This window comes from Caretta caretta, chromosome 13 (assembly GCF_965140235.1).
Source record: "Caretta caretta isolate rCarCar2 chromosome 13, rCarCar1.hap1, whole genome shotgun sequence".
In the NCBI taxonomy this organism is placed as follows: Eukaryota; Metazoa; Chordata; order Testudines; family Cheloniidae; genus Caretta; species Caretta caretta.
Genome location: NC_134218.1, coordinates 28,638,772 through 28,652,111, shown reverse-complemented (window position 1 = coordinate 28,652,111; position 13,340 = coordinate 28,638,772). Strand labels below are relative to the sequence as shown.

The window sequence follows — 13,340 nt, the reverse complement described above, 5'->3', positions numbered from 1 at the left end:
TGGTTTGTTTTGGCTCTGTAGTTTCTGGGGGAGAGTATGGTGAGCACATGGAGTTTGTTTTGCTGTGAATTGTGGAGACCAGCAATAGCCCCCTTGCTCTCATTATTTCAGGGGTTTGTGTGGTACCATGACTGTCTGAGTCTGGGAGGGAATGAGAGAGACAACATGCGGGGGGGGAGGAGGGATAGCTCAGTGGTTTGAGCATTGGCCTGATAAACCCAGGGTTTTGAGTTCAATCCTTGAGGGGGCCATTTAGGGATCGGGGTAAAAATTGGGAATTGAGCAGGGGGTTGGACTAGATGACCTCCTGAGGTCCCTTCCAACCCTGATATTCTATGAATAGCTTTTATTGGACCAAATTCTGGGAGAAAATAGCATTGCCCTCCCCATCTGCTTGTTCAGGTCTCGGGCATCAAGAAACAAGAGTTTCCATTCCAAAGCATAGAAACACTGGTCTCTCTTGTGATTATGGTGTCTTTCATTGATGTAGATGGAATATGGCTCCTCATGGGGTGGTTATGTGGTTTGTGAGGATACTGAGTTAGCAGCCTGGAAGAGGCCTGTTTGGGCAACTCTCCATAGGGAGGCAAGCCTCACTGATGGCACCAGTCACCTCATTCTAGGATCATGCAGAAAACCCTCATGGTCCCACTGAAAAATATTGATGTAGCCCAAACTGGACAAGGTAATTCAGATTCCTCCTCCAGGAATGTCTCGGTAATGTCCAATCTGCAGTGAATAAAGCCATCACTACTTCATGGAGGGTCACACAGTTCTACCAATCGTTGAGCCATGATTGGATGGTATTGCATGCCCGGTTCTGACACAGCTGGCTCCACCCAGTACACAGGCATGCTTCAGGATGAAAAGAGCTATATATTTATTACATATTATTATGCAAGAAGACAAAAAAATGTAATATAGATAGATGTTTAGCCAAGAAATATATAAGGGCAGGGTGTAGCAGTCACTAAGCATTGAAGGATGCAGGTATCAAGGAGCAGGAGGAATTGGTTAACAAGATACAGAAGTTATGAGATAAATTAAGTAAAGGAATGATTTTTAGGCTAAATAGCAAGGCAGACTTTTTGCTAGCAAGATCGGTTTGAGTGATGCCCAAGGGAAGTGGCGGAAGCACCACCATGTGATACAGTTAAAACTAGATTCTTGAAACCGCATTGGAGCATAGAGCCGCAGGAAAACCCTGGACTGTCCAGCTAGCAGATCTTTTTGTCACTAACCTCTGTGATTCTTCTGTGGAGTGCATTATTCTTCAGCCACCACATTAAAAAGCTGTGTCATTATTCCAGCGTATCCTGTAATCCATCAAATATGGTCGGAAGCAAACTATTTTAGGCAGGAGTGTCAGTGGCTTTCAAGCTGTGACTCAATTTCTCAGGCTTCACATGTCAGTGGAGTATTTTTCCACATTCTTCTTCTGGAAGATTGACTCTCTCTCCTGTGTGTGTTGACTCTAGAGCAGTTCCGCTACCAATCAACTGAGTTAGGCTTTTTGCTACAAGCCAGCAAATTATTGCCAGGAGCAAATGGTTGAGCTGTGAGAGCTGCTAACATGCATCTTTCCGAGCTTCACGTGCAACATGCCACCAGAAAAACTCTCAAGGCTACTTCCCTTTCCTGCTCTCTTAGCAGCTTTTTGTGGGCATTGCAGAAGCGTGGTGGTTTGTGAAATACATCTTGCGGGGTGGGAGTAAGGGGGCACACGTGGAATCTGGGCAAAGCTGGTTTTTCACAGCAGACGTTGCTCTCCCAGTATGGTTTTGCTAATGCACAAGTCCAGCTGCAGAAAGCTAATCCTCCAGTTCCGCTTCTATGACCAACTGCAGTCACAGCTCCCAGTTTTGGCCTTTTGCCCTTGTGCTCCTTACAAACCAGTCACAGATTGTAAACCCGCCAGCTGACATATCTTCCAGAGTCCAGAGAGGCTTTGCTCAGCTTCCCGACTGAATCTCACCCCCTGGGAACAGTTTCACCTGGTGGATAAGCTTTTAAATTAGCTTTTTCTTTTCCACATTAGCCCATTGAAACCTCTTGTGTGGATAAGCAGGATCATAGGCAAATGTTGACTCTATAGGAGTGTTGTTGTAATCTCTGTGAAGAGCCCTTGGATAGTAAAAGAGAGCTGCTTAAAACAGGAAGTGAAAAGAATGTGTAGCAGCATTGTGCTCTGATTTCCTTGGGTGATGTTGCCTGCACTTGGGGTGGGATGCCAGTTGGATAGAGTCTGGCAGGTTGTTGTCATTCCAGCACAGAGGCATGGTCTGTTCCCTGGCTAGAATGTGTGTGAAAGGGCTAGAAGTGGTGGATTTTTTTACATTTATTTCTTCTGGGACAAAGCAGTGCCTGCAAATCCTGCAAATGCCTAGTAAGCCCTGTCTTGCTGCCCTCCAAACGATATTAACGTCCTCGGGAAATATATTTTAAAGTCAAGTGTTTTCTGTCTTGCAGAGCTGTTGGAACTGCGGTCGCAAAGCCAGTGAGACGTGCAGTGGATGCAACATTGCCCGGTACTGTGGCTCTTTCTGCCAGCATAAAGACTGGGAGAGACATCATCGGATCTGCGGACAAGGGTTACACAGCCAGGCCAAGCCGCTTTCCCTGCCAGCAGGGCGATTGGCAGCTGCCACCGCCGCCAAACCAGCTGATGGGGTTCCAAGTCCTGCCCTAGAGAAGACCTCTGCAACGACCTCCCGATCCTCTACCCCAGCTTCCGTGACAACAATAGACACTAATGGACTCTAAATCTTTCCATTCAGTTCAGTAGGTTTTATACATTTTCCTGTTTTTAAACCTAAAATACACTTGCGCTCCACAGAAGGCTGTAAAAAGTCCACCGGCTACTCTAGAGCCCTGATGCTCCAGCTAATCTTCATGAGGTTTTTTCCGTTTCATTATAATCCATCAGCAGTTATTAAGAACCACATGCCAGCCTTGCCAATGGGACCTCAAAACTGCTCGCTTTTAAGTCTTGGCGCCAGAGAGCACGTCACTTGGACCTTCAGGACTATGGCCTCTTCCTCTTTGTTTTAATTGAACTTCTTTGGGAAGGAGCTCCCATGTCCTGCCCTGACATGCAGGAGACTCCAGGAGAGCAGCACGCAGTATCCAAGGATGAAGTGTGGTGTTCTTTCTGCTGGATGGCCAGGCTGCCTGAGAAGCCTCCCCATACAACTTGCTACTCCTCCTGTTTCATCAGATACATATTTTTCTTCTTCCCAGTTGGCTCTGTACTTCCTAACTCTCTGCAATGAACTGTCCACCCAAACTGATTTTCCTCGGGAGAACTTCTCATTCTCCAGCATAATGAGAAATAAGCAGTTTCTTGGTTACAGATGTCTGCTTTTCCCCACGTCTGAGCTGCAAAGTGACTCACTGGGATTGCAGGGGTTGGGCATTCCCTGGAGGAGAGGAGAATTGTGTTCTGTTGAGGTGGGAAGCTAAACAAATCTCTGTGCTGAGCGGGAACAGTTGATCTTTTTTATATGGCCCATTTTAAACCCTGTTCTCTAACTGGACAGTCCATTGTTTATCAATCAGCTGGGTTAGGAGCCTCCACTCTCCTTGTGTGCTGAATATTTCAGACCAAATCTCGACCTGTCATTGTGGCCTGTTGCCCCACAGGCTGGGTTGGGTTACTTCACTGTGCAGGAAAGATTTTTCCACTGCATGGAAACTCTTAGTTTTAGATTTGTTGACTTTGTTTTCACCCTGTGAATCTCCTCCACACAATTGCAATGGATCGTTTACAACCTGTTCTTTCCAAGCATGTTGGCGCAACGATTTTAAAAAAAGTTTCAGAATTTTGCAACTAATGTCAATTTTTTAAACATCCAAGCCTAAATGGGATTACCAGAGCTCTGTTGTGTGCTGAACTCTTGGTTCCAGACCTATATTCCATGCAGAGAAGGGCAACCCCATCAAAGCACCTGGTTGCACTGCTCTAGATGACAGAATTCACTAGCAGTGCATTTATAAACCAATGTATATCACCTTGTCCATCATTTAAAGCCGGTCTAGAGATAACTGCTCAGAAGGGTGCAATCTAGTTGGGTTGTGGCGTGCTGAACTGGCTATTAGTAGGCTGGTTGGGCCTGAAGGCAATGTTCTAATCTGGTCCAGAGGGGAGGATTGGTTTGGTGCATGCAGAGAAACGCAGTTTGCCTAGAAGAATTTATTTTATGAGTCCCTTAAGAGCTTGTTATATGTGCAGCTAATGCAACAGGAATCGGAGCATGCTCGCTTTGGGAGTCCCACTGGCTTCTCATGCTGCTCATGAATAAGGGCTAGAGTATTGGCCCTTTACTGAGGTTTTGTTTTTGAGACTCTGTTGTTCTTCTGTGATCTTTGAATTAGAGCCAAACAAGGCAAATAATTCCTAAATTATATTTGGTCACTTTTTAAAATGGCAGCTGATAACGAAGATGTAGTTTACTATTCCTTGGGCTAGCGATGGGAACAGGCTTGCTGTCGACTGGATGTTGTTGATATGCCACGGTAACAAGAGCAGGTTAGCTCATTGATCTGGCTGTGGTCCTTAGGGAGCGTAATTTGGAAACTGCAGTCTCCAGTAATGAAGTGGTTAACTCACATGTCTTAAAAGTTTTAGCTCACAGGCAAAAATCTTCTCATTGCCAAAATTCCATATTAAGAATCTCTAGTTTTTGCCCTGTGAGAGATGGTTACTACCACAGTTCGGAGCCCAGACTCAGTCACAGCCTGTAGATACAGATTGCAGGTAGATGAAAGAGCTGCTTCTCTGGTACAGACTCTTCTGCTTCTTAAAGGAAGAACAGATCAGGATTGCAGGGTGCAGAGATAATTGTTGGCAGTATTCCTTACTTGTCTGAAGTCCTTCTCCATGGCTGTGTATACCTGCCTCAAGTACAAGAGCTGGGGCCATCTCTGGGGTTGAGGCTGTTCCATAACCATCTGTACTAACCTCAGAGAACAGCTGATGCCTCCTGGATAATGGAAACCTATTTGCAAACAATTCCTATCCTGTGTAAGGTTCTCATCTCTGTTCCCTTCATTCGCTACTGCTATCAGGATATTTCTGCAGAAACAGCATCTCAGGGGTGAAATCCCTTCAAAGTCCTGTTCTTCTCTTAAACTATCAGACCTTTCCAGTGATGATCCATTACCCATCAGCATTGTACTGGGTTGATAAGGAACAGAGAGAAGCTACAGAGTATGTGGTTTTCATGAAAATATCCTTCATAACAGAGGACTGGATTCTGCAGTTCTTACTCAGTCAATGCACCCAATGGGAGGTTTGATTAAGGTCCCTCTTAGTATAGTGGTAACCCTGAAAACCTTTTCAGTTGCCTCCGCTAACTAAATACCATTGCCTCAATGTTTGTAGTATCCTCTGTATTTAGCTACAAATACTGAAGTGGTACTAGTTAGTTGCCTAAGGGCAATCACTAAGATCAGACCCCAAAAAGGATGAGAGCGATACAGTGCTCTAAGGAATTATTTGTAAATAAACAGTCTTCCATAGTTTTCATTCAACTTCAATGGCTCTCTATGTATTAAAATAAAATTAACCCCAATGTAAATAAATGAAATACTAACAGTCATGATTAGAATGATTTTTTTAAATATGGAATGATAAATGTGAAATTCTGGTATGGGAAGACTTGTTGGATTGAGTTTTCTATATTTTTTGTCATTTAATTCTGTAATAGGAATTTGTTACTTAATTCCCGTGCATAACTTATTTAATGTACTGTATAAAGGAACCCAAACTGTTACAGATGTATTTAGTTTGTTCTACTCAAAGTAGTCAATAAAAAGACTATATTCATCTTACCACTCCTCCTTCATCTCTCAAAGGGAATAGAATTTTATCATGATATATGTAACAGGCTTAGATTCCTTGAGGTTTCTGTAGGAACAGTGCCTCACAGTCATGATAAAAGTCATGGCTAATAAGGGTTGTGGGAAATGAAAGCATATGTCCACTTCAAAGCTGAGAAACCAGGCAGCCATGCCAATCTTCTGGTACATGCATGGAGCCCAAAATGAATCCCCAAAGTCAAATACAAATGCAGAATTCCAACCTGAGTCATGCACAGAGGGGTTTTTTTAAGTGGTTTAATTTTGGTACTCAGTCCAAGATGTTTATTGCAAAGGATATTCTCTAGCCCCAAAATTCCAGTGATCTAATATGAAATTCCCTTCCTGCCATCTCCCCAGATTTACTGTCATATTCAACCTGCTGAAGTCTCAGTGTTTGAGGAGGAGCACCTAACATTTAGAAACAAAAATTGCTGCTTAAAGCTCGGCACAAATTGGTTTCTCTGGGACAAATAACATTTTCAGTCACTTTAGTTTCACAGTCTGACATTTCTCTTGTAAGTAATTAGCAGAAAGCGAGGATGCCAGATTCCTGCTGGGATGGAGGTCCATTGTTACCCAAAAGAAGGGACTGGCAAGTCACTTCATCTTGCTGATCTTCCGTTCCTCACCTTTGACTGCAGTGAGATGCTGCAGAGAGCTTTGCAAAGAGATGCTTCGTTGATACGATTCTTGCTTTGAGTGCAAGGGATCCTGGGTTCAAATCCCAGATGAGCCCAGTTAACCATTGGAACAATTTACCACAGTGTGTGGTGGATTCTCCATCACCTTTTAAATCAAGATTGGATGTTTTTCTAAAAGATCTGCTCTAGGAATTATTTGGGGGAAGTTCTCTGGCTTGTGCTATACAGGAGGTCAGTAGATGATCACAATGGTCCCTTCTGGCCTTGGAATCTGTGACTCTCTTTTTTGCTTTTATGTAGACCTTCTTTTCTCCCACGGTTTGACTGCCTTGTCTATTTAGAATATAAACTCTTGAGGGCAAGGAACATCTCTTCCTGTGTACATACAGTGCTTTTCATCCTGGAGCACTTATGTTGGTTGGGATGTCTAGAAGCTATTGTAAATAATTACAATAAGTATCTGCATTCCAGAATGAGATGTGGTTGCAAGGTGATGGGACATTTCAGGTAAATAATTCCTTACTTACAGTCTTTTGCAGTCAGAAGACCTGGTCCCCATGGACTGTATTGCATAAGGAGTACATCGCTCCTGAAATGTGATTGTCTCTGGGGTGGAACACATCTAACAGTGTGCACCTACTGATGGTGTGCTGCTGTTTAGGACAGGAAGTGAACAATAAATTCTCTATCTGATACTACAGGAGAGGATTTGGGAGGCCACAATCATCACCTTTGCATGCTCTCCGTCTTGGCGCACATTCCAGCCATGGCTGAGGTTCGGTCTGGAGATTTGGATAGCTATCTCTGCTATTCTTACATGCTGCATAATCCCAGGATTTCAGCCTCCAGGGCTCTGTCGGGCAATTTTTACAAACAATTAATTAATTTTGTTCAACTTAAATTCTAAACGTGGAGAAAAACATGCATTTGTATTTGGCAGCCAGTGTTTTACCCTGCTGGGCGGAATGCATTTTAATGCATTATTCACAACGGTAAAAGCTTAGACCATAATTTGCTCTAATCACAGATTCTCAGTGTGAATTTGCATCTATTCTTGGATTAAGTCTGAATGTTAAGCTGTTGTGTTCTCTAGAACGAGTGCAGTGCTCGTTCCTGCTGTAGGCTCGCTCGCTTGCTAGCTCTTTAATTGTGAGGCAACCCAAATTGTCCAAAGAGCAAATAAGCCTGCTCTCCAACAAGAAACCTCTGGCCAGCCTGCTCTACCTTCTCTCACCATGGCATGTGGTCTGTGATCCACGTTTCTTCTATGCATTCAGCAGAAAGGCACTGGCTACTGCTGTGAACGGTTCTTCGGCGAGTCTTGCTCATGTCCATTCCATGCTCGGCGTGTGTGCACCATATGCACCGTTGCCGGAGATTTTTCCCTTAGTAGTATACACTGGTCAGGCTCTAGCACCCTCTAGCCGGGCGCTTATGCACTGGTATAAGGTGCACTGCCAGCCCCACACCATCTCAATTACTTCTAACTGCCTATGAGGGTTGCTGGAACACCCCTTCTTGCTTTGGCAGGGCTTCTTCCTAGTGGTTTTTGGACTTGCAGTTAGTGTAAATAGTTCCTATCATAGAGGGACTTTGCCCCAGGGGCCGGGCATGCTCTGGGCTTCAAGCCTTGTGCCTCCTGTGGCAAGCCTGTGCTGGTGAATGACCCGCACTCGGGCTGCTTAAAGTGCCTGGGCGAAACTCACACGAAGAACAAGTGCCAGATCTGTCGGGACTTCAGACCGTGCACCAAACGTCAGACTGACTGCTGTCCTCATCCAAGCCGCTCAGACCTGTCTCAGAGCCAAACCGCTGTGATTCGGCGCCGAGTACTTGAGCATTAGTGCAAAGCGTTTCCCTGGCACCGTTCTCCCTCTCCGAGGAAGAAGCATTAGAAGCAGCACACGGAGAGAGAACGCTCACCAGTGTGGAAGAGAGACAAGCAGGGAGAAGGCAGTTTAGTGAGACCCATGCTGGGCCGCTCTTCTACCCCCAGACCTGTGTCAGCAACATCGACTCTACAGAAGGGCATTGAGCCCAGTGAGAGGCCCTCTGCCGACACCAGGAAACCTGCACTGCGGTGCCAGCAGACATGATACCATCGACCCCAGAGGCTTTTCAGGTAGCTAGGGACCTTCTCTCCTGGTCCCGCCAACCCCAATGGGGCATCTACGAGCTCCGGAAGCAGGAGGGAACAGGGTACGTTGGGCGCCTGGCACCATCTAGGGTCAAGCCCCACCTGATCCCAGCATCTTGATCTCTGGCACACCACTGGTTCCCGGAACCCCGGCACCATATGGAGATGGAAGCAGGTACCGCTCCACCATGGTTGCTGAGAGAATAGTCTTTGGCATCCAAAGGGGAATCTTATGTGCTGCCAAAAGCCCACCATCAGTACCCAGCCTATGTTCCACTAAGCGTCAGTGCTGGACCTCTAGCAGGCTCCTGGCCAGCAGGTCACTGACTGATGCTGCCACCTGGAATGATCCCTAGTTACGTCCTGAAAGTGGTCTGGCTGGATATTCCGTTTGTTCATTGCTGGCAAACTTATTACGACACCAAAGCTTTTGGCAACCACATGATCACTGGCCATGTAGCAGCATTCCTTGGTAAACACCCTTGTAATTTGTTGGTCTTCCATCCTAATATGTCCATACCAAGAAAACTGCCAAAACCAAACCAGTGCTGATGGAGGTAGTTACGGGATTCTGCTACAAATATCCTCAGTGCCGAGTGTGTCCTTCCACTTCATACGGAGCAGCTGACAAAGACTATGAGAATCGAAAATGTCTATCAGCCACTCTTCAGCCTTTCTCAGTGCCCATGTTTCATTGCCATGCAATAAAGAGAGTTGGCATAACTGTGGTTCCGTAGATGTGCAGCTTCGTAGCAAGCCTGACGTCACAGCATCTTCACAGAGGCTGCTGAAGGACTGGAAACACGGCAGCAGCTGCTTCTATCTGAGCATCCACATCTTTGGAGACTCCAGTGCAGAATAACACATAATAAAAGGTTGAGTTGGATCCATTTCCACAGGGAACTTCTTGACCCACTGCAAATATAATTCATTCCTCCATTTGCCCGCCCTCCCACTTACAAGTGTGAAAGTTACACTGGCCTCCTGCCTGTCAGATTTCAAGCTACAGAGGTGCAAACCTGGCCAGTTCTCGCATGGGATCCTACTTTAATTCTCATCTGCCTACAGGCTTCCTCTATTTCACCTAACATACCTAAGTCCTGCCACCTCTAGGGCTTAAACACCAGTTCAGTCTCCTTTGCAGGTTTGGTCCTTGGCCTCTCCAGACACACCCCAAGGATGACAGGTGCTGTGATGGTTTGGCATGGTGCCTGCTAGGTATTGGGTTCAGTTCACAGAGTGCCACCGGTGTGACGTCGTTCGGGACCAGAAGTGCGCACTCGCTTACCCAGACCTGCAGAAGAGCGTTGTGTGGCTTGAAAGCTGGTCTCTTTCACCATCAGGGATTGGTCCAATAAAAGACATCACCTCGCCCACCTTGTGTCCCTAATTAGCATAAGCATGTTAGCTAGCCCTGCAATTGTTCACAGCTCTGAATATATGGCCCTAAATTGCTCCTGAGCTGGGCCTGCTTGGACCAGCACCCATCTCCCCTTCTTAATCCCTGGATCTAGCCATTATTGTAAAGATTTCCTAGCAGCAGTTGTACTCAGACTATGACTGCCTTTCATCTTGCTTGTATCCTACCTCCTTTTGACTGGGCCCCTAGAAATCCCATTGCAGGTCGTTGTTGGCCTTAGCCCCACCAGCAGGGAAAGGGTGGACATGTGGTTTGGGCACTGGATTGGGGTACAGGAGTTCTGGGTTCTGTTCCTGACTCAGGTGCCAACTTCCTGGTGACCTAGGGCAAGTCACTTAACTGCTCTGTGCCTCAGTTTCCCCATAGGCAGAATGGGAAGAATATTGCTTCTTTGGTCTGTCTTGCCTATTTAGATTGTAAGCTCTCTGGGGCAGAAACTGCCTTTGATTTTGTGTGTGTGTGTGTACAGCACCACTCAGGGCATCAAGGCAGTGCAGTAAGGACGTCCAGCGGTTAGGGTGGCAGTGGACGTGGGAGACCTGAGTTCAGGTCTGTCACAGACTTTGTGTATGACTTCTGGGCCTCAGTTCTCCATCTGTACAATGGGGGTCATTGCACTTCCCTACCTCAAGAGGGTGTTGTGGGGAAAAACCATTAAAGATTCATAGATTACGAGGACAGAAACATCCACTGTGGCCCCTAGCCTGACCTCTTGTATAACACAGGCCGGAGACCTTCCCTGAGATAACTCATGTCCGAGGTGCGCTGTGTCAGCACCTTAGATAGAAAATACAAATAATTCACAATAAGCAGTTAGGACCATGGCTCAACGACGGCCCCACCAGCTGTTTCTGAGGCAAATATGTCATTAGAAATAACGTGTGTAATACGTGTTGAGAGAGCCAGGGTGGCAGTTGGTTCAAACAAGTTCTGCATGTTCATTACCAAGCCCATCTCTTGAGTAATCCCAGACCTTTGTTAATGGTATATGTTGTGTACATCATTCGTCAAAGCAGCCGTTCTGCTCTCTGCTTTAATGAGGCTGCCTGCTTTCCAGAGTAAAAGCCTGCGGAGTTGAAGTTCTCGAATACAGCAGCTTATGCAGAGGGAAAGTTTTAATTTTGGAAAGTACCCGTAATCAACGCAGCCAAGTCACTGCTCCGGCCTCCTGGAGCACCCTTCTAATTGTGCTCCTTCCATTTACTATGGCACTTCTGCAGGTGATTGCAGACAACAATCAACAGCGACCGCCTCGAATTTTCAGCCCTTGCCTTCCCTCTTCTCAGCTCAGAAAGGTTTCAGAGTAACAGCCGTGTTAGTCTGTATTCGCAAAAAGAAAAGGAGGACTTGTGGCACCTTAGAGACTAACCAATTTATTTGAGCATGAGCTTTCGTGAGCTCGTGCCCAATTGTTCCTTGGGGCTCGTTCAGCCAAACCCGGAAGGCTCCGCTGTCTGTTGGCTGTATACAGTTTGTCCTTTGGCCCTTCCAGTGATCTGCCCCTCGGGGAGACCGGCTGCTAGACAAATCGTGACAATGGCGCCTGGGTTGCTGAAGCAGTGAAGGAGAGAGATGATGGAAGAGGTGTGTGAATCTGTCACTTCCTCACGGAGTCAGACTAGTGTCAGTGTGAGCTTTTTACTGCCTGCACACCAGCGTCACCGGGTGCTGTCAGGAGACCATGGGGGACATTAGCTGTGGAGAACTGTTTGAATACAGTATGAATTTCGCTTTGCCAGCTCAAACTCGCCCCCTTAAAGTGCCACTGCTTGAGAATCCACCCAAACCAACTCCAAACTGTGCTGTAGATCGGGTTGTAAAATTTTCAGTGGGCACAATATGGGTTTGTTACATATGTTAGCCACTCAGGGAACAGAGCCTGCGCCACGTGACTGGAATTCTGGAACTGTTCACAGATGGCCTGCAGAGGAAGAATCGCTGCCTGAAGAACTGTGCAGATAGTTTTGGGTAATGGCTATTTCTAGGACTTTGGCAATTTGTTTATGAGCAATTGTCCAACAGCAAAATTCCTGGGACAAATGATTAGTTGTGTATTGCTTCTTGAACTCTAACAAATATCAATCTAGATTAGATAGATGGTAGAATTGGGGTAAAAACTTTAACCCTCAATGGAGCTGCTGTCTCACATCATCAGGGTTTTGTTGTTTCGAATGAATGTTTATCGTGTACATGTGACTAGAGATCAGCCAGGCTGACCCCCGCTGTCTCAGGCACTGCATAAACATAGAAGAGGACAGTCCCTGTCCCAAGGAGCTTATGGTGTAGAGGACAAGACCTAAGAGCTGGATGAGACAGACAAGAAACACAGCAGGGTTCATGGGGCAATAAACTAGGGCGTGAGCAATTCTTACCCAGGCAGGGCAATGTTCACAGTTCACCCTTGTCTGTCCTCACAGTACTTCAGCAGGGATGAAGTTAATGTTTAATGCATAACTCTGACACTGAAGGCTGTCCTCCTCTCCCAGCTGGGCTCAGGCTCATAAAATGCACCCAGGTTTCCCCATTTGCATTATTGCCCAACAGTGCTGAGGTGACAGGCCCATGGGGCAATCCTGACAGCAATTGTGTCTCCTTCTTTCCTCCATCCAGCAGCATGCACTCCCCAATCACTGCAAATCCCAGGATCAGGAGCCTGCTGTCTCCTGTTCTCCCAACCGGCCAGATTTGGATTGGATCTGTATAAAGCATCAGCTTCCATAACTCCCATGCAGCAAATTACAGCCTCTGAAGTGACAATCACTTAATAGCAACATAATTAGGTAAATAATCTTGAATCAGCTGCTGGAAGATTGGTCCCCCAGTGCACAAAGGGATCAGACTGAGCTTGTGAGTTTTCCTACAAGGTTTTTGCATTTCCATTTGCCTCATTTCCTGCAGAGGGATGGCACTTTTACCAACATTGTCTAAGCAGAGAGTTCTCGAAAGCTGCTGACATTTCACTTGGTTAAATAGAAGAACGGAGCTCCTTCCCTTGTTTGTCCATATGCCATGGCTCTAGCGAGTCTGCCGGTTCCCTTCCTTATCTCTGACAACCATAGAAGTAACGTTTACCATTTCCATGGCGCACTCAACCGAAAGGATGCTTTGCAAAGTATAAATGAGCTTCCACATCATCCCTTGTTGTAATGCAGTCACATCTTGTGTGAAACGCAGTGTCACAGCAACAATGGCTTAGGACAGGAAAAGAAGAATAGTGTGTGCAATGAAAAACACAAGGGCACTTTAGGTTGGTGGTGTGCAATTATCCCCACAGGAACCT

At 46.2% G+C, this 13,340-nt stretch overlaps 1 protein-coding gene across 3 annotated transcripts in view; it reads left to right on the top strand.

Moving 5' to 3' along the window:
* Window positions 1-5,832, top strand: part of CBFA2T2 (CBFA2/RUNX1 partner transcriptional co-repressor 2) — a 98,035-nt gene extending 92,203 nt beyond the window's left edge. For all 3 annotated transcript variants that reach the window (XM_048819883.2, XM_048819882.2, XM_048819884.2), the window contains exon 11: window positions 2,470-5,832. In XM_048819883.2, coding sequence (XP_048675840.1) covers window positions 2,470-2,763 — 294 coding nt within the window. In that variant the 3' untranslated portion in view covers window positions 2,764-5,832. The remainder of the gene's footprint in view (window positions 1-2,469) is intronic.
* The last annotated feature ends 7,508 nt before the right edge of the window (window positions 5,833-13,340 follow it).